The sequence below is a fragment of the Struthio camelus genome, chromosome Z (genome assembly GCF_040807025.1).
Source record: "Struthio camelus isolate bStrCam1 chromosome Z, bStrCam1.hap1, whole genome shotgun sequence".
Taxonomy (NCBI): domain Eukaryota; kingdom Metazoa; phylum Chordata; class Aves; order Struthioniformes; family Struthionidae; genus Struthio; species Struthio camelus.
Genome location: NC_090982.1, coordinates 26978265 through 27004911, shown reverse-complemented (window position 1 = coordinate 27004911; position 26647 = coordinate 26978265). Strand labels below are relative to the sequence as shown.

Sequence of the window (26647 nt, the reverse complement as noted above, 5' to 3'; positions counted from 1 at the left end):
AACAAAAGATAATATAATTGCTTTGGTAGCACAGTTCTCATTATCACAGATCCATTACCACATGTTTTGGACAAGAAAGAGCTGAATTCCTCCTGTGCTGCATTCATGTGAGATTCTGCTGTCACACGCAGAGCTCATGTTGCTTGAAGTCAAGTAATTTTGTACATGACTTCTGTTTCCCACTAAAGTAAAACAATTTTTTTTTCAAACAATTCCATCCAATGTCAACAGCACCATTTCTCTACATTCCAAAGATGGATTGATGGAGTTTTTTATGTTATTTTATCCATTGGTTTTTGGTGTTCAAAATTAGGGAGTGACCTTCTTCATTTCACCATCATTCCATCCCAGCAGTTTTGGCAAGTTGGTATCCTTTTGCTTTATCTTAAATTAAGTATCTATTTTACACATTACTTCAGAATATGAGCTTTGAACAATGAACAGCTAGCTTTACAACATAGAAAACAGTGTGTTCATTAAGAAAGTAAAATCTGCCCAGGTTTCCATATGGTAAAGCTGAGTTCAGGTGCTTACTGCATACCATTGTAACAAACAATCACTTTCACCATACACATCCATTAGTCAGGGCTAGATCTGTTCAAGAGATGATCACCCTAAAAATGACATTAGGCTCGTAGACTGGACAGGGGATTTGAAAGGTATAAGTTTCATCTTGTTACTGCCCTGCAAAGTTATGCTCATGAGGCCCCAAAGTTAAGCATGATCACACACCAGTCAGTGCATCTGGGCCAGTCTCAAGGGGAAAGAAAGAGGACAACGGGCTCTTTTGCAGAGATCTTGTGCATCCACAGAGCAGCTGAAAAACAGTCTTAGGAGCACAGAGAAGAAAAGCCAAAGGTCTCATATGAAAGCTAAACATAAAGAGACATTTGAAAGAAACAACCAAAGAATAATAATTTTAATGAAGCAGGAAGCAGGGAAACCAGAAGAATTGCTTTCTTAAATGTTTACCACCCGCACCCAAAGTATTTAAATTCCAGGAGAAAAAAATGCAACATGCAGAGCATAGGAACAGAGTTTCAAACCACATCTATTATAAAAACGTGTTAGCACGAACTTCATTTCTCTCCCACCACCCGTAGTTCTCCAGACCTTCCAGGGCAAATTTCTGGGATCTTCTCACAACAAAAAAGATGAGGTAGCCACTCCCAGCAAGTGTGCACAGGGCCAGGAAGTTAGCAAGAACCCTCAGGAATCTAGTCAAGTGAATATTTTCTTCTTTTCGGCTCTCCTGCTCCTCCACAATAGCTTCCTGCACTTGTTAGAAACAAAAGAGTGTTATTAGCAGCACTTTAAAGGTCAGACTCATCCATGTTTATCTAGTTGTTAGAAGTCAGTTAAATAAATGGTGAAGATACAAATCCATGACTGGTCACTATGTGTTGAGAACAGCTTATGTTGTCATAGAAAATCTGTTTTGGACTATGATAGGTCCCAGGGTTTTGGCTCCCCAGAGTTTGTTTTGCTTGCAGTGAGCATGTCCCTGTGGAGTCTTGTTACACCTGCACTCATGTGTAGAAAAGCAGCCAGCATTTTCTGTCAGCTTGCGAGGTGCTGTAAGGCTGAGTGACCCAGAAGGATAAATGTGTGACTAGCTGCCACAAAAGGAACTGTCACACTTAAAAATGTGTGCATTCGTGAAGAAATGGCAAAAAGTTTTGAGAGTCAGCAATTCAGGAGGAATGAAAAGGAATCTCAGACAAGATAAAAAGTGCACAGCTTCATACTGCAAAATAAAATGTTTATCCTACATTTACCCTTGGCCATGACGGATAAATATTAGGATTGTGGTGTAACTTTAATCTCCAGCTCCCACTTTCGCTGGCAGGAAGAGCTTTCACTCTGAGATGTCCTTGTGAAAAGGGAGTTTAGTTACAGCTTCTCACTTCAGAGAGGGAGCTCGGATGCCCATTAGGGAAGCTAAACCCCTAAGTCGTAATAATTAGTCTGCATGTCTCTGTTTTTCTTACCAGTTGCATTTGTTACATAAATGAAAGGTGACTGCAGCAGCTCTTGAGCAAAACTCCTATGGCCTCACTCAGGACCAGACTTCACCCTTTCTCTCTTTGGTTCCTTGCTTGCTTGCCAAGATCATGGTTAAGCTGTGTGAGTTTATTTCTCAAGAATAAATCTGTCTCAACCGGTTCGTGTTTTTCCCCAAATAGCTCTCAGCAACTGTCCCTAGTAGGTGTGCAGGGGAAAGTTCAGGGACAGTCTCATCAGTATATCTTCAATTTCTGTTTTCCTGGGACCTTTTCTTTCCACTGTCTTTGACTGAAGTTATTTTTTTCTGCCTGCAGTTGGGAAGGTGGGCAGGATGAGGTAGTTTATCAGCTCTAATATCACTCATGTACAACAGAAGGGTGAGGTGGGTGACTGGAAAAGGCTACTACTCCTTGGCGCTCCAGTCCCCACGTCATATGTTTTCAGTGTGACCGCAAGTCACACTTACTCATTGCCTGGTAACACACCCTGCTGCAGTATTCCCTGTATATAATTATACTGAAAATTGCAGTTTGCTTTAGAAATTGCTCTGCCTTCTACCCCACTGACCCTGGGGTAGAAGCACTTTCTTGAGCCTTCAACAGAGAGCATACCTCCTCTCCACTGTTTTCACAGTGTTGCACCTCACATCCCACCCCTCATTCATCACAGAGTGACTGTGGAAATCATCATAGCCTAAAACTGAGAAGAAGCCTAAGAATGCCTTGTATTGCATTGTAGACTGAGCTATGCTTCATAATTCATCTGAAAATAAAACTTTCTCTTATGCAAGGAAGGTAACCTTCTCTTCCTATTGAAGTGAAAGTATAGACTCAAAATTCTGGCGCGAATTCTTTTGGTATGATGAATAGCCCTTTTTAGACAATGATATTGCTGTCAAATTGTATCTCTTCAGAATAGAAAGAGAAGATGATAATGTCAGCTTGGCAAATGTCATCAGCATTAAAAAAAAAATCAGATATAAGCATCATAGAAACTGGAAATCATCAAAGATGAGGACAAGAAAAATATCATTTTACAGTAGAATCATTTTGCTAAAACTAAAACTGCAATCACGGAGGACACAAAGGATGCTTTTTCCTCCACAACCAGAATGAGAGAGTTACAATGGCAAGGCACAAAGACCCAGACCCACAAAGGTATATAGCTGCCCAATTCGAAATTAAGCACCTAAATCCCAGGCACAGTTAATATTTCACATTAGTTCTATCTGGTTCACATCACTGTGAAAGATAAATCAGCTTACCTCTCTTTAGTGAGCTCTATTTTACCTTAAAGCTTGTTGTGATGGAAGCAAACTTGTTATCTGCTGTTTCAGGATTGCCAATCAGGTAGTCCCAGCTTGTGAACATTTTCCAGCTGAAATTAAAACTAGTATCATCCCCACCACCATCTTCATTTGCATTTCTTGCCATTCTACAAAAGCCGGAAAGACATAAAAATGCCCTATTAGAAATAGTTTTGCTATCTGACCTTAATTTTCAAATTACTCCTAAAATTCTAACTTTGTTCTTAGAGAACTACATTATTGTTGTGATCAGTCCTGTTATACTCAATCTAGAAAGTTCAGTTTGAAACTAGAATAGAGAAAAATGGAGAAAGGATTTTCATTTTTTTTGACCATTTATTTCCTCACCACACACATTTTTACGTGCTTCTTTCATTAGCACTGCAGAAAAAATTCAGCTGGATGAGCAACTCAATAGAAGACAAGATGTCAAAAAGATCTCTCAAACAGAAAGCTACAAAACATCCTGAACTGCTGTAGATTTGATTAGAGACTTCATAAAAACAAAAAAAATAAATCTAAAATAACTAGCCGTAATAAAAGCTGGTCATACCAAACCAAGAAATCACTAACAGGACTTTCTATCTTGCCTTTCATTCCCAATACACTTATAAATAAGATTTATCACAGAATCACAGAATGGTTGAGGTTGGAAGGGACCTCTACAGATCATCTAGTCCAACCCTCCTGCTCAAGCAGGGTCCTCTAGAGCACAGTGCACAGGATCACGTCCAGGTGAGTTTTGAATATCTCCTGGGAAAGAGACTCCACCACCTCCCTGGGCAACCTGTGCCAGTGCTCTGTCACCCTCACAGGAAAGAAGTTTCTCCTCTTGTTCAGATGGAACTGCCTGTGTTTCAGTTTGTGCCCATTGCCTCTTGTCCTGTCGCTGGGCACCACAGAGAAGAGTCTGGCCCCATCTTCTCCACACCCTCCCTTCAGATACTTGGACACGTTGATGAGATTGCCTCTCAGTCTTCTCTTCCCCAGGCTGAACAGGCCCAGCTCTCTCAGCCTTTCTTCATGGGAGAGATGCTCCAGCACCCTAATCATCTTTGTAGCCCCTCTGCTGGACCCTCTCCAGTAGTCCATGTCTCTCTTGTACTGGGGAGTCCAGAACTGGACACAGGACTCCAGGTGAGGCCTCACCAGGGCTGAGTAGAGGGAGAGGATCACCTCCCTCCACCTGCTGGCAACACTCTGCCTAATGCAGCCCCAGGATACCGTTGCCCCACTTGGCCACAAGGGCACATTGCTGGCTCATGGTCAGTTTATCCACCAGGACACCCCAGGTCCTTCTCTGCAGAACTGCTTTCCAGTAGGTCAAACCCCAGCCTGTACTAGTGCATGGGGATATTCCTTCCCAGGTGCATGACCCTGCACTTGCCTGTGTTGAACTTCAGGAGGTTCCTCTCCGCCCAGCTCTCCAGCCTGTCCAGGTCCCTCCTTCTGAATGGCAGTACAGCTCTCTGGTGTCTCAGCCTCCGCTCCCAGTTTTGGTTCATCAGCAAACTTGCTGAGGAGGCACTCTGTCCCTTCATTCCAGATCATTGATGAATACGTTGAACAAGACTGGACCCAGGACTGACCCCTCGGGGACACCGCTAGCTACAGGCCTCCCACTAGACCCTGCACCACAGATCACAACCCTCTGAGCTCTGCCATCTAGCCAATTCTCAATCCACCTCACCGTCCACTCATCCAACCCACAGTGCCTGAGCTTGCTTGTGAGGATATTATGGGAGACAGTGTCCCAAGCCTTGCTGAAGTCCAGGTAGACAACATCCACTGCTCCGCCCTCATCTACCCAGCCAGTCGTTCCATCACAGAAGGCTATCAGACAGGTCAAGCATGATTTCCCCTTGGTGAATCCGTGCTGACTACTCCTGATCACCTTCTGGCCTTCCACTTGCTTAGAGATGGCACCCAGGATGAGCTGCTCCCTCACCTTTCACAGGCCTGGAGGTGAGGCTGACGGGCCTGGAGTTCCCTGCCTCCTCCTTCTTGCCCTTTGTGAAGACTGGGGTGACACTGGCTTTCTTCCAGGCACCTCTCCTGCTCTCCAGGACCTCTCAGAGACGATGGAGAGTGGCCTAGCAATGATATCCACCGGTTCCCTCAGCATTTGGGGGTACATCCCATCGGGGCCCAAGGATCTGTGGGTGTCAGGTTTGCCTAAATGATCTCTGACTCCATCCTCCTCGCCCCAGGGAGAGTCTTCCTTTCTGCAGACTTTCTCCCTGGACTCCAGGGCCTGGGCTTCCTGAGGGCTGGCCTGAGCAGTAAAGGCCGAGGCAAAGGCGGCGTTCAGGATCTCGGCCTTCTCTGTGTCCTTTGTTGCCACGGCCCCCGCCCCGTTCGGCAGTGAGCCCACATTTTCCCTAGTCTTCCTTTTGCTGCCGATGTGTTTGAAGAAGCCCTTTTTGCTGTCCCTGACATCCCTTGCCAGATCAAACTGCAGATGGGCCTTAGCCTTCCTCGTCGCATCCCTGCACACTCTGACAGCGTCCCTATATTCCTCCCAAGTGGCCTGTCCCCTTTTCCACCTCCTGTACACTTCCTTCTTCTGTTTGAGTTTTGTCAGGCGCTCCTTGCTCATCCCTGCAGGGCTCCTGCCTGCTTTGCTTGACTTATTACTCATAGGGATGCGCTGTTCTTGAGCTTGGAGGAGGTGATCCTTGAATGTTAACCAGCTCTCTTGGATCCCCCTTCCTTCTAGGGCCCTGTCCCATGGGATTCTTCCTAGAAGGTCCCTGAAGAGGCCAAAGTTTGCTCTCCTGAAGCCCAGGGTTGTGATCCTATCTTTTTTACCCTTCTTCCTCCTCGCAGGATCCAAAATTCCACCATCTCATGGTCATCAGTGCAGCCAAGGCTGTCCCCAACCTTCACAAGTCCAACCAGACCTTCCTTGTTTGTTAGTACAAGGTTCAGCAGCACACCTCTCCTCATTGGCTACTCCATCACCTGTGTCAGAAAATTAACATCAATGCTCTCCAGGAACCTCCTGGATTGCTTGTGCCTTGCTGTGTTGTTCCTCCAGCAGATATGAAGGTGGCTGAAGTCCCCCATGAGAACCAGGGCCTGTGATCATGAGGCTACTTCCAGCTATTTGTAGAAGCCCTCATCGATTTCCTCTTCCTGATCAGGTGGCCTGTGGCAAACACCCACAACAGCGTCAGCCCTGTTAGTCTGACCTTTAATCCTCACCCATAAGCTCTCGACCCACTCATCATCCACCCCTCGGCAGAGCTCCGTACATTCCAGTTGCTCTCTCACATAAAAGGTGACTCTCCCTCCTCGCCTTCCTGGACTGTCCTTCCTAAAGGGCCTGTAGCCATCCTTGGCACCATTCCAGGCATGCGACTCATGCCACCATGTCTCCGTAATCTCAGTGAGATCATAGCCCTGCAACTGCACACAGATCTCTCATTCGTCCTGTTTACTCCCCATGCTGCGTGCGTTAGTGTACGGGTATTCAGAGAGGTATTCGAGTACACTGATTTCCCAGGAGGGGTGCCAGAGGATACCCCATAGTCATATCTTGTAGGAACTTCCTTGGCTGCATTAAGTTGCTGGAGGTATCCCCACTGAGCCCTGTTTTGCTGACTGCGTGGTGTCTTTAACTCTCCCCTTCCCCCATCTTTCCTAGTTTAAAGCCCTCCTTACCAGGTTGACCAGGCAGCTGGCCAAGACACATGTGCCCCATTTAGTGAGGTGGATCCCACCTCTTCCAGTCAGTTCTCAGTCTTCAGACAGGGTCCCATGGTCACAGAAACCAAAACCCTGCTGCCAACCCCAGTTTCAAAGCCAGTTGTTCACTCGCACTATCTCTCTGCCCCTCCTCCCATCCTACCCCCTCACTGGCAGGATTAAGGAGAAAACAACCTGAGCCCCCAGCACCCCTGACCACCACTCCCAGAGCTCTGAAATCCCAACTGATAGTTTCCAAGTTGCCTTTGCTAGTGTTGTTCATAGAGCATGTGGAAGAGCAGCAGGGGATAACAGTTGAACGTGTGGACAAGCCTCAGCTGTCTGCATGACTTCTCAGATCTAAGCCCCTGGCAGGCAGCAAACCTCTCCAGATAAGAGGTCAGGTTGGCAAATAGGTGCCTCTGTCCTCTGGAGCAGGGAGTCACCCACAACAATTACTCGCTGCTTCTTCTGGGTGTTCCTGCATGGCATAGGGTCCATGAGCTTCACTTGAAACCATGTCCAGCTTCTCCTCCTCAGCTTGGAGGGCACTGAACCTCTCCATCAACTGCAAGTCTTCAGGAGCAGCAAGAACCTTTCTCCTCATATAAGCAGTGACTAGTTTCCAGCCTTGATCTTCTATAGACTTATGACTTACTGCTCCACATGGCACAGTGCCCACCTGCATCTCCACTGCTGTGAGGTGTTGAAACTCCTGAAACTGTAGGGTCTCTGAGAATATCCTGTCTATCTATTGCTCGTCTCCTCGGACACTACACTGCCTGCTTACTTCCTCCAATAACTCCTTGACCTGGCAACACAGCTTATCAACAACAGCACGTTTTGAGCAGAAAAGTTGACTGTCAGCCCCTGCCTCACAGAGAGGCCCCAGGAACTCCCTGCAAGACCTGCAGAGCTAACATCCACAAGCGCTGAATTATTTCCTCAGTAGTTTGACCTCATCTGGACTACTAAATTCTCTACTTCAAGGTGTAATAACATGCATTCTATTTATTCATTTATTTATTCATTTATTTATTTATTTATTTTATGTATATATTTATACACATACACACACACTCTTTGTATATATAACTATATATATATTATATACACACACACACACAAAATACACATACATAATATATATGCAACAATAATTCATGCAATAACAGCTGCCCTATTTCTGCATATTTTATCATTTAATTCAACTTGTTGAGCACAAGAGTGGAGTATATTGGTAGAGTATAAAGCACTTAGCCCTAGGTTCTGCCTAATTTCCTACTTAGGAAAATGCATCTCCTTTTTTAAAGTCGACTAATGCAGCAGAGTTATATTATTAAAGTCAATATGTTCTACATATTAGGTTTCTAATATCATAATAAAGTATATATTCTCAAATACAGGCAGAGAATAATAAGTAAATAATACAACCAATCCTTCTGAGCAAGTATAAACCATGCCACTATTTTTGATGTTACTGCTTAAATACAGAAGGGACAAGGACAGTGAAAAGGTACTGGGGGGACCTGTACCACTGCTACTTTCTAGATTAAGATAATTCCTTCTCAAGAGTTTCTAAAAAAAATAGTGAACAACCTAGTGGTTAGAAAACCTATTTCCTAGAACGAACTAGGCTAAAATGATGGCTGACAAGTGTATAATAGGAATTTGGATTTTTAACTGTATGTTTTTGTTTACTATTGCCTGTCAGCACGGCAGTATAACTTTGTATTAGTGTATATAGATAGTGTAACTTAGGTAGGTAATTTTGAGAATGAAACTACATATATCAGGTATATATTCAGTGTTCAGATTCTCCAGTACATTGCTCCATCCTAAATTGTTTCATACGTCATAACTTCTATCATTTCTGGATATAATGATGCCCATTTTATTTGGAAATATTCAGAGAAATGCTCTCCAAAATCATATCTCACAACATCTAACCTGAATAACAGGGAATCTAAATGTTACCCTTAGGTAACAAGAATTAATTCCAGCTAAAGGTGTTTATATTAACAATTATGGAGGCGTAAGCAGAGAAAGGAGTTAAAACCTTCTCCAAAACTTCCTTTGTTTCAGTTTCTCTAAACTACTTCTCTGTGATGAGCCAAGGACGCAGTCTGAGGAGGGCTTTTTGCAGTGAGAGCTATGCACAGCTGGAGGGAGAGCGGCGACAGGAGTGCCCAAAGAAGCCACACAAGGCAACAGTCAGTGGACCTCCTCTGAAGTTAAAACTAACAGATGACTTGGACAGCAGAAATATTTCCGCTTTGTGCTATGCTCTGGAAGAGCTGCAGAGAGGAACCCTAAATCTAAATGTTTCCCCTAAGCATAATAATACTTCTTACTCCCTCTTGCGTGGGGACATCCCCTTTCCCTGATCTCCGACACACGCCGAACAAGGCTAGCACCCCCGGTACACCACCTTTTAGCCTGCGTGCTGGCTGCGCTGCTATCTGGCAAAACAGCAGCAGGAGGAACATTGTAAGAGCTGCTCTTAAGATTTCCTAAATATAGATCAGCGCTCGTGTCATGTGGCCATATGGAAAGTCAGTACATACAGTGTAGGTTTTCCCAAGGGTATTTCCTTTGTTTGGGCCTCAGGGATTCTCTGCTGGAAGGATTTTTTTCTTTTTTTTTCTGGTCTGAGTGATAGTTATTGAAATATAATTTTCTGAGACTAAGATATTCCTAATCTTCACAGCTAGGCTATTGAAATATTTTAAAAGACACTCTCCAGCTAAACCAATGACTTTTTTACTGAAGTAGGTTGTCCTTTCTCCAGATATAAACATATGTAATTGAAGGCATTATTTTTCTTCCAAAATGTCTCTTGCCGTATGCAGGAAACCATGAATTATTTGAAAAATGGAACATGAATTAATCTAATGCTCATGAAAGTGAAAAATATTGGCTTCAGCACAATACAGTACAAATAGATTAGCTGCAATTTTCTCCTCTATATTCACAAGTGTCCTTGAATCTCAACCTGCAATGCTCTGAATTTTTTCACCCTAGGCATATTCTAAAGCCACCTTACCACCAAACTGCATTTATTCTGGTAGGTGGTTGTCTCACTTGAACCAAGGACATTAAAGATTATATTCACAAGTGACGTATCTCCTTTGAAACTAGCAGAATTACCACAGTTTACTCCAACAGTGAAACTAGCTATAAAGTATGACTGAATAAATATTCTTTCTAATTCTGATCCTAGAAGGAAATTTAAGCCCAGAATGCAAGAGAAGAAAGGCTAACGTCTCACCAGTCGTAATGCTGAAGCCCTCTTTCACTTCCCCATATGCTTCCTACCGTTTTTAATATTATGTTGTTAACATTATATTAAATAGAGATTTCCTGGGGAAAGCACAGTTGGAGACTATTTGGTCTGCCACAGGACACTAAATCTTTACTCTGATCAATAGCATTAACCCTTCTATACCACTCTGCAAATGTGAGCAAACTGCTATAGTCTTGCTGAGGATCATTTACTGCTGCCTGTGAGTTATACACAGACTTATTTGCCATATGTTTCCTCCTTTCCTATCTTCCTCCTTCCTAAAAGAATTTAACTCCAGTAAGGTTTTGTTAAAGGAAGAACAATTAAATTTCCTTGATGTAAGCTAGCATTCTACTAGATGGGGAATGCTATGAAAAGATGGCCTGACAGCTCTGTCAGCTTACTTTATTTATTCATTTTACAATTTTAACTTGCAGGAGGGAAGTGCTATGTTATTTCAGTAAAGATTTTTCCCACTTCTACAAGACTGTGACATACTTGCTGGTGCAGGAAAAAAAGAAATATATAGCCCTAAGGAATCTCATGAGACTTTGATGTAAGCTAACCTTTCCTTGCATTAGAGTCCTACCGATCTTGCATTTGTTCTGCTCTTAAAATTATCATATCCCATGCATTTTTTAAAAAAAGAAATTCTCAGTAGTCAACACTGGAATTATCTCTCTTTTAATACACATTTACTCCAGAGCCAAAGTGAACTTACGTTCGAATGACAATCATAAAGCTGTAGCCAATAGTCCCAACTCCAACAAGGAAATAGGAAAGAGGCATCCTGAACTTTAGCCATCCAATTGTCCTCTGGTTATTGTAATAACCATAAAAGAGCACAGAATATTGTGCAAAGCCCTGAAAAGTCAACAAAAGTTAGGTAACATTACCAGTCTGTTAAATGTGCAGATAAACAGAAATTCTATCAATAGCAATGAACTGAAACATGCATTTCCATGCATTTGAAATGGTTATAAGCATTATTATAATAAATCTTGAAGGATAGAAAAATTCTCATTTTGAAGTTTTTTTAAATACTTTGAATATTTCATGATGATTTTCAGATCTCTTGTCTTTAAAACTCTTCATGGGCACTACAGCTTAATGAGTCAAAACCTTTTCATTCACATACTTTTTGTTGAAAAGAAAACTTTTTCATCTACATACTTTTTGATGTAAAGACAAAAATATTTTACTTTACAAAATTTGTTTCACAAAGTATGAAAAATATGAAAAGTATGAAAGCAATTTCAAGAAAATGTCATATTAGCAGTTTGTTTTCCACATTTCTAAAATGTCCTCGCATGTCCTGTTTGTTATAACATTCTCATACACTTTCTCCCCACACTACCCTATCAAGAATTGCTGTCTGCTGTTCACAGGTGATATGCAGTACTCAGTGGGCTCATTTTGATTATTCTCCATGCACAGGTTTTTTTAAGCCTCGCTATAGGCTAGCTTCAAGACTATGAAATGTAAGTGTATTTTTTCAGTAACTTTTTCAGAAATTCAAAGTTTCTCCCATTTTTAAAAAATCTTAATGTGAATGACCTTCTATTCTCTGTGTCAGATCACTGATTTTTTCAAAATAATTTACTAGTTTATGGTCAACTATAGTCAATTTCTGTTATCTAAAAGTAATAAAAACAGTTAAAGCTGATAATTCTCAGGTTATAGCAAGATTTCAACACCCTAGAAGAACACCATATTCAGACACCTTTACAAGGGCAGCTCAGTGCATGCACAGCAATGGCAAAGCTCTGGCTTGACATAATGAATTCAAGTCAAAGGCAGAGTTCGGTGAAATGTAATTGGTGGATAGACTGAGCATTATTTTGACACTAAAACAGTAAGCTGAGGCTCTCCTGAGTTAAAACAGCAGTCCCCTTCTGCTGCTAATATTTCTTAAAATAAATCCTTTAGATTGCAATGCCAATAGACTAACATACTTCCATATTATCAAAAAGACATATATTTGATTTATTGTAGCTCTTACTATATCTGAAACAGGCCATGGTGTTATCTGTAAAATCTCATTTGCAACTTTGTTAAGGTGAAAATGAAATATTAATATATGATAAACAACAGGAGTATTCAAAAAGTCTTGATTTGATAATAAATAGATCTCATTTTCATTCATATCAGACTATCTTTTAGACATGTGCATAGAAATAGCAGATAGTACTGTTTGATTCTCTGATAAGGGAAATATTATTATAGAACATATTTACTAGTAATTACTAGTAGAACACCTACACTGATCAGGGCACACTCAAATGCAATAGTTTGCCTTCTGCATCATTATATTTATTACAGCGTCTTATAATTCCATGTTAGCCCCTGTTTCTGTACAGCCAGTGCTGTTCTGGAAAGCCTTTTGGATTCTTCAAAGTATTAAAATATTTTTATAAGTCACTGTGCTCTGTGAAGTCAGAAATAATGCCTCTACTGTGTATAATTCAGTATGCTGTTTCCTGACCTTTGCCTACAGCACTTCACTATGAAACTTGAAATATTTTTAGTTGTGTAAAGGTAAGCATACAAGGAAGATCACTTCACTCCTTCCTCAGTCTAACAAAGAAGAAGGATGAAATAATAATATTGGTCAAAAATATTATCATAATGAGCCTCGAGAGCCTGATTCCTTTAGATTTGAATTATTGTCTGATTTGTAGAATATCCAGTGTTAAAACTGAATTCCAAGTAGAGTACATATGAACCCAAAACCACTTCTCTTTGCCATGTCAATAAAATGAGTACAGTATTAAGGGCAACAAAGTAAAGAACATTTTGAACTCATCTTTTGTTCCCCATTTTGAAGATTGGTGGGTATTTTTAGACTATGAAATGATGTTTATCAATATGTATTCAGTCGCTTATAACTTACTTTTTAGCGTACAAAAACTGCTATCAGATAAACAGTATTTCCTACCTGTTCAATTAAAGATGTCATTGCCTTTGGAGAATGTTTGTCAATCTGACATGCCTCAAGAAAGTTCTTTTGTCCCTAAGTACTTCAGGGGATTCATCTTTCACTGCCGTGTTCTATGCTTTTATTGCCATCACATTTTCTCCCTGTGTTAACTGCTGCTGCTAGACTGTCTTCTTCAGAGCTGTCAGACCCTGTTTCTCTCAGTTATTGTAAGCTTCCCCTCTCCTTCCACCATCTGTCTTCATTCATCTCTTTTTTCTCCAATCCATTTCTTTCAATGTCCCTATTTGCTGTATAAACCTCCTCAAATCTCTGTTCTCTTTACAAAAGCTCCAAATTACTATACTACTCATTTTTCTCCAGTATCTCCTTGATGCTTTAACTTCTCATTGTCATTCTTCTTGTCATTCTTATCTAAACTTCCAGCCACATTTCTGGATGTATTCTTTCTGTCATTCAAATATAACTCCTGATGAATCAAATGCAATGCTGTTTAATGCAACAGTCATTGCAAAATGTTATTCAGATGGCTGTTTAGCAAGACTAAGAGCCCTCTTGTCCTTTGTAACCAAAGAAGGTCCAGCATTTTATGCGGGCAAATAGAGCAGAAGTCATCTGATCACTTTATATACATTTACAGTTAAAAGACAGATAAACATACCACTTCTTACCTATTATATTATTTATTTAATTCAGTGGTTTACAGTGAGTAAGCCTGAAAGAATTGTTTGTAAATGAGAAAATTAGTGTATCCAGTTTAGTTTTCTCCTGCATTCTGTAGTCTTGCAACCAGATTTCTCATCTGTTGATAGCTGAAGATGGAAAATGAAGCCAAGAAAGCTAAATAAAGGATGAAAATCTGGAGTCATGTGAAGTTCCACATAAGAGTATTGAGCCCCAGAGGGACCTTGTCTGGGCTTTTGTCCAGGATCTGTGTGTCACAAGATTAGGGACCTCTACATGCCCTAATCATAGTCAAAAATGGCAATAATAATGGGAGGCATAGCCACTCTACCCTTTCTATGGCTTTTCAGGAGGGATAAGAGCTTTGTGTACGTTGCAAAAAGGTAGGAAAATCTACTTCTGTCCCCCTTGGGTTGCTCGTTTAGAACCTGCCCTGATCCTTCCACCAGCATGGTGGAGTTGGACCTCACAGGTGATAAATCCAAACGGAGAGGCTGCCCCTTCTGCTGACAGTCATAGCGGCTGAGCTCTAAGCTGGAGGAATCTGTTTATTTGTCCCCAAAATGAGTCTGCGTCCAACATCATATCCTTGCCTGCTGTTGCTAAAACAATTCAAGTGCTAAAAGATATGAATATGCATAGCTCTTTGAAAGTCTTGGTACTTCTTACAGAAAGGAAAGAGTGCAGGAGATTGAGCAAGAAATCACACACCTAAATGGATGCTGCTTCCATTAATCTGAAGGAAAACTGTAACTAGATGTGAAGAGTACTTTTTGATGACATCAACTGCAGGCCATAAAAAACTCTAATAGCCTTCAAATAAATGTACTCTAACACCAAATTTACCATCAGCTGGCTTTATACAAAATTCTATCATCTTTATATAAAGACAACGACAGAGATATGTTACGTGTAAAGTTAGATAAAAACATTATTTTCACAAAGTAAAAGTTGTATGACATATTTAAGAAAATACTGTTAGCCTGTCAGTATAGGAGGTGCAGTTCCTCAGGGTAGAACAGGCATCACATCAACAGTAAAGAATTAAGACATGTCTCAATGCAGCTAAAATAGCTGTATATTCTACAAGAATGACAAAAGCTAACAATAATATTATTTGTTTTTTTAAAAAGCCCAACAGAGCATATTTTGTTTTGTTTTGTTTTGTTTTTCTTTTTCTTTTTCTTTTAATTGCCTATGCTTCCTCAGATTAGGAACCCTAACTCACATAAACACGGACGACAGTTTTCACCTGTAAGAAACGGACAGCAACCACAGATGTGAATTCAGCCTACATAATTTTTCCTATATATCTTTTTATTGCTAAACATACTAAAATGTGTATGTGGACACCGGACTTTAGTATGATATGTTTTATCTGAAGGAAATATCTATCCTCAAAATTCAAAAAAAGGTTATGCAAATTATTGCTATTTCAGTTTTCTTCTGAAATGTTTCATACTAAATCTCTAATTAAAGAGTATTTTGAATGTGGAGTACTGCAAGAATAATCACTTACACTAAAATCCCAGAGAGTAGCAAAGTTCATAGCACTTGCTTCTTCAGCTCTTGGGACAGTTTTTCTGGGTAAAGAGCCATATGGCTTCCCCATCAAAGCCTGGAACAAAGAAATGAGAGAAATTTACATTTTAAAGCCAAATACCAATAAGAGAAAGAATACAGATCTGACAGTTGTTAGGAAGACTTATTGTGTGCTCCTTAACTCTTTACCGAGTGTGGCCTACTTATCTGCTTCTTTCTATCCGTCCTCACATTAATAATTGGAACTATGCTAGAAGTATGTAGTGATGGTACATTTTTTTAATATAAAGTGATGTTCTGCTAGCATCAATGGGTGGTCATGCTGTGCCTCTTACATTCAGAGGCAATAGGGAGGTCCAAACTCCTCTGAGGAGTGAGCTTGTCTTACCGACAAATGGATTCATTTTTCTCTCGTTATTGATTTTGTTGCTTTGTTAAGAAAAGCGTATGGGTAGATGCTACAGATTTAGGTTCTAGATGATGATAGTGAAGATGCTGAAAGTCTCCCCATTGCTGGTGAAAGACTCGCCCAGCATATGTCCTCACTGGGCCCTCACAAGTCACAAGGCCTAACTCTGGAAATGGTTGGGCATTTTCTCTCTTTTGGTTTCAGTGGAAGATGGAGCTGTTAAAATACAGTACTAGGAAACTGTTGGAAACTCCTATCCAACCTTTTCACATCTGCTCACTAGGAGATAAAGAAAGAAGATGTGAAACAGTGAAATCAGAGAGATGGCACAACACTTGTAATTCCATACAAGTTGTCTTCTTAGAAAGACACTCTAGTGGTCGAAAGGTACTAGATATTATATTGCACAGAAGTGATTTTCGCTTAAATTAAGCTTGTGAGCAGCATTTTTTAAAGTGAAGCAAATAGCTCAAAATACAGTGGGCATCCCTCATGCTTCATCAATACGTGCATGTTAAGGCTGCTGAAAAGGACCCATGCTGCCAAATAGGCTTGGAATATATCTTTGCAATGTACATTATATCAAGATATACTCAGCTGTTGTTTAGTCTCAGTGTCTCTCCTCAGTTCTTCACAGACAGAAACACAACAGTGGCTCCATCACAAACCATGAGAAGTCATTTTGAGAAGATATTTTACTTGCAGATATTTTTCTCTCATGTCTATTTCAAGAGACCTCTCTCGAGACAGCTGTCCACGAAGAAGCTGCACCTTTACAGCCTTTGTACACCTTCATACCTCTTAATGCATAAAGATGCTACCAAATTAGTCGATATTCCAGTCCTATGAAGTTTCACAGCAAAGACAGAAATTCATTTAACAACTCTCAATGATAATTTAAAACATTCCCACCTCAGGCACCATTACAAGTCCAAAGGTCAGTCCGAAGAGAATCATGTTTATTCCGTACATCCAGCGTAAGAATATGAAATAAGAAGCTACTGATGATCCAAAGTGACCTATGAAAACACAAGATGTGAACAAAGAGCAGATGGGTCAGTCCATTTATGTTTCTTTACTTTAAGGTAAAGTTGCTCAAAGTATATTTAAAATAAATAAAATCAGGAGAGGCTTTTCATTCTCTTTATTACTATAACCTTAACACCTTTTTTCCAGATTGCAATCTAACATTCAGTGATGTGACAAAAAATAAAAAAGAGAAACAAAAAAGCATAAGTATTATTCAGACATAGTATTTGCAGTCATGTAAAATACTATCATATTACTTATACAAAATCCTCTAATGGCAGGATTCAAAGAGAATCACATTTTTTTTCACTTTTCCTTTTTTTCTAATGTGCACTGGGAGCATTCTTGACATGTTAAAAAGTACCAGTCCGGTCTTATTGCAAAGCACAAAATTAGCTGGTGCGAACAGTCTTTCCGAGGGCACGGAGTAAGTGCTCTTCTAACACAGTTACTGGTGTAGTAACTAGAATTGTTCACCGGAGAAGAACAAAAAGATCTGTGAATGTTGTACACTTTCTTTCTCTTACACTGCTGTTGACATAACCTGCACCCAGGTGCAGAGGCAATCCCATCAAACCAGGTGCACAGACGAAGCCTTGGACTACACTTTTGGCTTAGCCCTGTGCAGGGCGCAGGAGGCTGCAGAGGAGTCACTGGGTAACAAGGGCCTTATTTGACCAATATCTCTGCAAGCGAGGCCAAACAGAAATAGCAGTTTGAATTTAACGCCAGCTTGCTGCAGCACTGCTTCTGCTGAATATAGAACAGCTGATGGTCTTGTTCATCTCTCTGTCAGAATTAGGAAAATATCAGATTTCATTTCTGTTACCAGCCATTCACATGGAAAAACCGACCTTTTCACAAGTTTTCTCACACGCACTGTCTAGTGAAGGAGACTGCCACGCTCTGATGGCAAATAATGAGAAGCGAATCACTCTGTGCATAGGAATTTAGATTGGTGTATCCACACTGTTTTGCAAAGCCCTGTAACAAATGTTTTCCTTTTGTAAAATGAGGTTAACATAGTTGGTCCATTTGGGTTTAGCTATGCGCTTTTTATCATACTAACAAAATCAGTATAAAATTTAATATACTTAAACTGCTATATCCCTACAGTATGAGCAGACATCCATTTGCAAGTGGTGTTTATGAAAGCTGTTCAAAGAAAGAAACAAGCTATTTTGTCAAGGATTTCACCACTTCAGAAACTGCTTGATTCACAGTTCACAATGAAAACAATTTTGAAATTCTGCAGGAAGAAGAGGACAATCTTAGCAGTTGTCTACCTACCGGGGAGTCTGGGCACAGGCCTAAGGCAAGAGACTTTGAGTCACTCAGTCTGGCTGTGCTATGCCAGTTACCCCATTACAAACTAGCTACAGCTTTTTGGGATGCATGGACTCAAACAGATTAAGGGTGGGGAATTAGGAAGGTTTCTGTTAGCAAGCAGCCTTCGATGCTTCTGGACCTTCCCTGCTGTGTGTTTAGTTTCAGGTGAATCGTATTACTCTCTCCTGTCAGAAGTAGCTTCCTTTCATGAATCCAGTTACAGTACAAAGAATGCCATCCTGATGAAATCACTGTTATGCATCCACCCGGAACATATGTAGTAAGGTACTCCATTGGAGTTATGCGTATCAGTGTATTTATTGCAAGTCACAATGCACAGTCTGATATTGACCTTAATTCCTTCTCATCAGTGAGATAGTAAGAGAAGCCTCTTAGAAGTGGAAGGCCCAGCTGGGATGAAGATAATTTAGCTATGGTTGCCCTTCTCCAGAATGAGCAGATCCAAACAGGGGACAGCAGGAAATGTGGAAAATGGTATGTACAGCCTGTGCCAGCTGTGAACAACAGTAGTTCTAGTTTCACCACAGGTTTGAATCCACTTTGAAGTGCAGCATGTTCAAGGGATGAATGAAAGTCCAATATTTTAAAGTAGGCGTTAGCCAGCCTTCCCAGGTTGCTGGTACAGTATCCACAGTCTTGCTATGCATTCGGATGCATTGTTCAAACGCCAGCTGTGGAATGAGGAGGCTCACCCTATCCCAACATGGCAATGTGCACTTCCCATAACATTCTAGTGCACAGATATTACTAAATGTCTAGTCTGTAAGAAAAAAGTAGCAGCCTGGAAGAGTCAGACCCAACTGAAGGGGTTGCGATAACAAGGGCATTAGTTAAAGAAGGGAATATTATGAAAGCAGGAAGAGGCTAAAGAGGAAAGTCTGTCTGTTCAGGCTCAGATATAGTAGTACTTTTTCTATTCTTTTTATTAATCTCTTTACTTCTTCATTATTTGATTTATTATTAGCAGATGATATTGCTGCACAATAATCACAGAAAGGAGAACTCTTTCAAAGATTACAATATAGAAGAAGATCTAAACATTAGCAGTTCCCCTGTTTCTGGCCCATAAGCTCAACAGAAACAGTCTTGTGTAAATTTTAAATGGGTGGTTAATGTGACTTTGCAGTTTGGGTTATAGCATGAAATATCTATAACAAGGGTGTGACATCTCATGCCAAAATAATGATTAAGATTTATTCCTCCTGTAGGAAGCTTTTTCAGCCTGTCTAGAGCACAGTAGTGTAATTGTTGAATTATCTGACTTGCTGTGGTCAATGTGTTTCTTGGGTATCTACAAACAGCCTTGAAATAAGAACCTGACTTATTTCTTCAAAGCAGACAGGAACTCTCAGATTTACACATAATATCGGCTGGTCTGCTTCTCATATTACTCTGACTCATCTTAAAGAAGCCCCTTGTTTATTAAAAGTGTCTTCCTGAAGTCTGTTTATAGCTCCCTAGGCAGACAAAACTTGTCTCCTTCACCTTAGGAGTTTCTGCGCAGAATGGCCACCACTCCAGCTGCTGAGAGCTCTGACCACACCAACTACAAAGTTGCTTAGTATGAAGAACTGTCTTCCCTGATCTTTCTAGTACGTGGTCTAACGGTCCAGGGAAGTTTTCAGTTCCTGCCAGGCTCAGATGTGTTACTTGCCGCAGTTCAACACATTCGTCACTTGACCTGTATCACCTAAAGCTATAGCTATTTCTGTTGACAGAAAGTGTGTGAGGTTAGCTGTTCTGTTGTTTTCATAAAGTGTGTTTATTACAGTGTTATTTTTTTCCTGTGAGTTTTCTTCTGATACATTATCAGTTAGGGTTTAGCCCTGTACTCCAGCTGTCTTAGCAACATTTGTCTGAAAGGAGTGAGTCTGTAGTTGTTCACTAAAGATAGTAATTGGGACTGAAAAACTTTTACCTTATTCTTTTTAAATAGGTTTGAATTTGTTGGCCTTCCAACATCAGTTGGCAATGGTAGGGCACACTGCTATCAACCCTCTTTTGCTTGTCTGAGAGGAATCATTTTATAACTTCTTTGTTTTACCAGTACAGTATATCTTTAGTAATTCAAGGGAATCTCCCCCAGAAGTACCCAGCTGATCTTTTGCCACCATATAGGACCTTCAGTTACATCTCTTCTGCAACCTCCCTACAACCCAGGCTAATTTTGAGACTGCACCAACATCTAACAGCCACGGAGTATAAGCATCAGGTTGCTAGTGTTAATTTCTGACCTGCATCACAAAGATGATGTCTCAGATCTGAGTCATTTATCAAAAATTACTTGACCTCCTTTGCTCTGCTCATCTTCTAGATTTCAAATGTAAGTATCATTATATTCCTTCACTAATATTAATTTATATGTTAAATATTGTTGAAATTGCAAAATGGTTTGCTTCTGCACTGAAACTAGTCATGTTTGGTCTGCATCCAGATGCAATTTGTAGAAGGATTGAAGGATAAACATTAGCTGTTCTAAGTGGATAGAAAATGTCATTTACTTGCCTCATTTTCTACTATAAACAGTTAATTCCATGTTTGGTTGGGATTTTTTATAAGCAGCTCAGCTTTTAGATGAGAAAATGCAAATCATCCTTGCGTAAGAGCAGAGACATGACTTATGTTTAGAAGTAATTGGGTGGAAGCTAAGAGCTGTGAGGGTTTACTGAGCATAAACAATCCCTTTGCACACACATTTAACCAGATGAAGAGTTTCCCTATATAGAGTAGTTGCACGTAAGTGTCAGTCTTTTATTCCATTCACAAACCTGCATCTTACACTTATTATTAATGGGATGATGTAGGACTCAAACAGAAGTTTCATAAAATTTTTCTCTCTTTTAGATGTTATTGATGTGACCTATTAATCCCTGATATTACTTACACTTTAATGCTTAGTGGATGCCTTTAAGCTGAAAGAAAACAGCTCATAGCACAGTATCGAAAGTGATAACAGAGGATAATATATATGAGTTTTACCTCTAGTTTCTTTGGCCTAAAAGGGTTACTCACACAGCTTTAATCCCATGGTCCTCCTGTTGGAAGGAGCAGATCCTACCTAGGACCTTTTCCTTTCTGAATGTGTTCAACTGCCTGTTGAAGGACATCAAACACTGATCCATGCACGTATGCGTGTATGTCCTGGTGGATAAAATTTTCACAGAAGAAACAAACTAGTTTAAACATGCCAAAAGGCAGAATAACATGGAAGGTAGTTGTACAAACTGAGCTCTGTGGTGGAGGACTGAGCCAGCGGATTTTGTTATGTTCATGTGTTGGCAGGTTGTCAAAAGAGTAGGGGATTGGTGTTCTTTTATGGGGCTGTTTCCCACCTTATTGGTGGAAGGTTTGAAACAGCTGAAGACTCCAATATGTCACCTAGAAATTACCCTGTCTCCCTTTAAAAGTGTTCAATGAATAATTATATACTAGGCAGAAAAGCCAATCTTTGCTTTTTATTGTATATAATTTAGAGACTATTGAGAAAGCAATTATATTACCAGATAAACAAGCTCTCCTTGTGTAACTAAGAGATCATTCTTCAGTTTCTTTGTATAACCTGTACAGGCTGAGTATTCATTATATATTTGGTACCAGTGATCTTCAAGTCCTTGTTTCAGACTGGCTATGTTTCACAGATCTTTGGGGCACCTCGTAATTAACTATGAGATAGTAGATTTAAATGGAATTTTTTATTTGATATCAGGTTTTCTAGATTTTAAATAATCCATGAAGGCAGAGAAAATTAAAGTCCTAAATTGTATGAGGACTCTAAATAACCCACGAAGGACTGAGAAAATATATTTTATATTTTATATTATCAAGAAATAAAATCACATTTTACAGCTAAAGATATTTTTGTTTTCCACCTGAAAATCTTGCCTTACTTTCCTGAGAAGTCTTTGCCCATTCTTAATACCTAGTACAAAAGCTATAAAAATGGAGGAATTGAGAAGAAAGACATGAATCATCATAATTTATCATTCCCTTCTTTCTGTAGATATGGAAAATAAAGCTACTGCATTACTAGCCATCAGGTAATGCAAATGTCCTGCCTCATTCCTGTTTCCCCTGATAAATGGATTTCTAGGAGTGCTCCAAACAGTCTACCTTACCTGACACAATCTGATACTTACTGCTTATTTCACTGTTCTATCTCCTCTTGAAATGAGCTGTTGTGTAGACAGTGCTCTCAGTGCCTTTAAACTGCCCAATTTTGCCACAAGAGACTACAAACCGTGGGAACAAACACAACTAAGCACTCACCACAAACATAATGCTATCTAATTACAATATCAGCCTCTTAAATAATGATTCTGACGTCCAACCATTTTCTTCGGCCTTTCTTGAGTATGAGATGGTGGAGTTTTGGATCCTGCGAGGAGGAAGAAGGGTAAAAAAGATAGGATCACAACCCTGGGCTTCAGGAGAGCAAACTTTGGCCTCTTCAGGGACCTTCTAGGAAGAATCCCATGGGACAGGGCCCTAGAAGGAAGGGGGATCCAAGAGAGCTGGTTAACATTCAAGGATCACCTCCTCCAAGCTCAAGAACAGCGCATCCCTATGAGTAATAAGTCAAGCAAAGCGGGCAGGAGCCCTGCAGGGATGAGCAAGGAGCGCCTGACAAAACTCAAACAGAAGAAGGAAGTGTACAGGAGGTGGAAAAGGGGACAGGCCACTTGGGAGGAATATAGGGACGCTGTCAGAGTGTGCAGGGATGCGACGAGGAAGGCTAAGGCCCATCTGCAGTTTGATCTGGCAAGGGATGTCAGGGACAGCAAAAAGGGCTTCTTCAAACACATCAGCAGCAAAAGGAAGACTAGGGAAAATGTGGGCTCACTGCCGAACGGGGCGGGGGCCCTGGCAACAAAGGACACAGGGAAGGCCGAGATCCTGAACGCCGCCTTTGCCTCGGCCTTTACTGCTCAGGCCAGCCCTCAGGAAGCCCAGGCCCTGGAGTCCAGGGAGAAAGTCTGCAGAAAGGAAGACTCTCCCTGGGGCGAGGAGGATGGAGTCAGAGATCATTTAGGCAAACCTGACACCCACAGATCCTTGGGCCCCGATGGGATGTACCCCCAAATGCTGAGGGAACCGGTGGATATCATTGCTAGGCCACTCTCCATCGTCTCTGAGAGGTCCTGGAGAGCAGGAGAGGTGCCTGGAAGAAAGCCAGTGTCACCCCAGTCTTCACAAAGGGCAAGAAGGAGGAGGCAGGGAACTCCAGGCCCGTCAGCCTCACCTCCAGGCCTGTGAAAGGTGAGGGAGCAGCTCATCCTGGGTGCCATCTCTAAGCAAGTGGAAGGCCAGAAGGTGATCAGGAGTAGTCAGCACGGATTCACCAAGGGGAAATCATGCTTGACCTGTCTGATAGCCTTCTGTGATGGAACGACTGGCTGGGTAGATGAGGGCGGAGCAGTGGATGTTGTCTACCTGGACTTCAGCAAGGCTTGGGACACTGTCTCCCATAATATCCTCACAAGCAAGCTCAGGCACTGTGGGTTGGATGAGTGGACGGTGAGGTGGATTGAGAATTGGCTAGATGGCAGAGCTCAGAGGGTTGTGATCTGTGGTGCAGGGTCTAGTGGGAGGCCTGTAGCTAGCGGTGTCCCCGAGGGGTCAGTCCTGGGTCCAGTCTTGTTCAACGTATTCATCAATGATCTGGAATGAAGGGACAGAGTGCCTCCTCAGCAAGTTTGCTGATGAACCAAAACTGGGAGCGGAGGCTGAGACACCAGAGAGCTGTACTGCCATTCAGATGGAGGGTGCCAAGAGGATGGGGCCAGACTATTTTCAGTGGTGCCCAGCAACAGGACGAGAGCCAACAGGCACAAACTGAAGCACAGGAAGTTCCATCTGAATCTGAGGAAAAACTTTACTGTGAGTGTGACTGAGCCCTGGAACAGGTTGCCCAGAGAGGTTGTGGACTCTCCTTCTCTGGAGATATTCAAACCCAAATGAAAACTCACCTGTACTCGATCCTGTGCAATGTGTTCTACATGACCCTGTCTGAGCAGGAGGGTTGGACTAGATAACCTCTAGAGATCCCTTCCAGCCTTAACTATTTTGTGATTCTGTGATTTTGGGTCAACCATGGAGGAGAGTAGTTACACGTCAGGTGTTGTCTGCACCAGCAACACAATTCTCTAAACTGTTCAATGCACCACATTTAGCATCTCTTGTATGAAGTGAATTTCAAGCAACCACAGTTTTTTTACTGCCAAATTCTTTATAAACAGCATCACATATATCCTCTTCCTTGGCTGGTGTCCAGTACTTCAGTATTACTGTTATTGTATAAGTGGCTTCACTGAGCTCCGAAAGACACAGTGGTTGGCATAGTGACGTACGAGTCCAAGGGGAATCCAAGCCTCCTAGTCCTGGGTCCGTTTGTAGCCTCTAGAAACACACCTCTAGAAACACACCTCTCCTTGCGGAACTGCTTCTGCTGCTCCTTTTAACACAGCTGCACCTCTAAAGACAGCAATTGTTAAGGACATTTCATGGAGTTCATGCATATAAGCTTGCCTCTGACTGTGTAGAAAAGGTGGCTGCTCCTCCAACATGGCCTGTATTTGATCTCTGCTCAAATCTGGAGATTTTGATAGGAGCTTGGTAGAAAAACGTTTTTACAAATAATCTCATATTGACTTTGCTAACCTGAAATTTCAAGAAGGCAGTGTAATCCTTTATTGGGACAATACAGTATGCTAAATGCCAACAAATATGAGATAATTCCTGGCCTATTACTCAACTGAAAGAGTATGACTGATATGGTACATGGTCTACCTATATATAAGCTCAGATGACAACTAGGTTTCTATAAACTGTCGAAGCAGCAGTTTTTGTTCTCTCTGCCTCAATGGACCCTATCCTCTATTCTTCCTGCATACATTATTTGACTTTCCACCATTTCAGTCTCTCTCACTTCTCCTTTTTTAATACCTAAAAAAACTTTTCATTTTCTGGAAAAGGGTCTTGGGAGACTCTCCCCATCAAGAGGACCTTGAGCTTAGTACTGCAGGTAAGGTAATATAATAAGGTACAAGGAGAGAGCTACTGCTCAGATTAGCTAGAGTCAAACAAGTTGTAGCTTAAAATTATGTTCCTCAGCATTACTTCAGAGCTGTTTGAAATCAAAACTTGTTCTAGACTTTAGAGTTTTGGACCAAATTGTAGTCTAACTATACTTCTTAAATCACTAATATCCAAAGCACAGGATTGTTTCTGCAACAAAAGTAACTACAACTCAGATCAGCAGTGAACTGAACACATGGAACAAAATATAACAGAAGAACAGAGTTCACAATCTTACCTCTTCAGCTTATTAAAAGGTAGTATCCTACTGTGATTTAGGGAGCTTTCAGATGACAGCAAAAATGTTGCTCATTGCAAGAGAAAAAATAAATAGATATAGATGCAGGACTGGAAAAGTAACTCTGGTGTATTTTTGCATTCATATTTTACCAGGAGAGAAATGTCTCTTAAAAGTTATTAGCAGCAGAACAGCTTGTGCCAGGACTTCTCGTTTACAGAAACATCACTCTCAGAAGTCCTCAAGATGTCTATTACTTATCCAGACCAGTAAGAGACCACACGCATCTTGCTGCTCAGTTTGATTTTATCCACATATATGCAGTAGCTTCTTCTAATCTCCACCTCAAATGAGTAGGTAATCTGTTCAGCAATCTGTAGACCATATGTTTGAAGGCATTATGTAAATTCTCCTCAAGGATTATTTTGCAGTCCAAAACACCACAAAATTCACAATTTATTGTTTTCCTGTTCTTCTGTTGTTCTGATCATTGCCTTTTGATATAACTCACATCCAAAAGGATGTTTACTAACAGTCACTCTCTATTGCACTCCCAGCTGAAGCTCACTTAGAGCCTCCCTAAGGTACCCATGAAGTTAAGACAAGTTTCCCTTAAAGAGAGGCCTGCAGTTTAAATCTGTTACTGGAAGTCGACTGCAAAGCTGACCTGTGCCAAAAACTGCTCTCAAACATTGCTACAGTACTAACTTCAATCTTTTGTTTTATATTTATGCCTAAGATATGGTGACATCCAAGATCACGATTCTTTTCCTCTGTGTTATATAGCATGGTTGGAAATGAGAGAAATAATGCCTAAAGATCCTCTTATGTAAGGCTCAAGATGACGAAAAAACATCATAGTATTTATAAAGGAAATGAAGGTAGAAAATAGCCAAATTCCAATAGCAGTTTTCCAGGTTTAAAATCAGTACTGGCTTCTGATCTGTTACCTGTATACTGGAGATTATTATATGTAAGGTGACTAACACACCCTCAAAGATATTTTCAGATAGCCATAATATCAAGCTCAATAAATATTAATGAAAGAAGAAATATTCCTGTTTTTTTATGCTTTGCACTGGATACGGACATAC

At 41.0% G+C, this 26647-nt stretch overlaps 1 protein-coding gene across 1 annotated transcript in view; it reads right to left on the bottom strand.

The window, feature by feature from the left end:
* The window catches only part of TMC1 (transmembrane channel like 1), a 77026-nt gene that overhangs the window by 20502 nt on the left and 29877 nt on the right, over positions 1 to 26647 (bottom strand). The window contains exons 7-11 of the mRNA XM_068927938.1: positions 16775 to 16881; positions 15431 to 15529; positions 11011 to 11153; positions 3297 to 3441; positions 1079 to 1273 (exon numbers count right to left, since the gene is read on the bottom strand). Of these exons, the coding sequence (XP_068784039.1) occupies positions 1079 to 1273; positions 3297 to 3441; positions 11011 to 11153; positions 15431 to 15529; positions 16775 to 16881 (689 nt within the window). The remainder of the gene's footprint in view (positions 1 to 1078; positions 1274 to 3296; positions 3442 to 11010; positions 11154 to 15430; positions 15530 to 16774; positions 16882 to 26647) is intronic.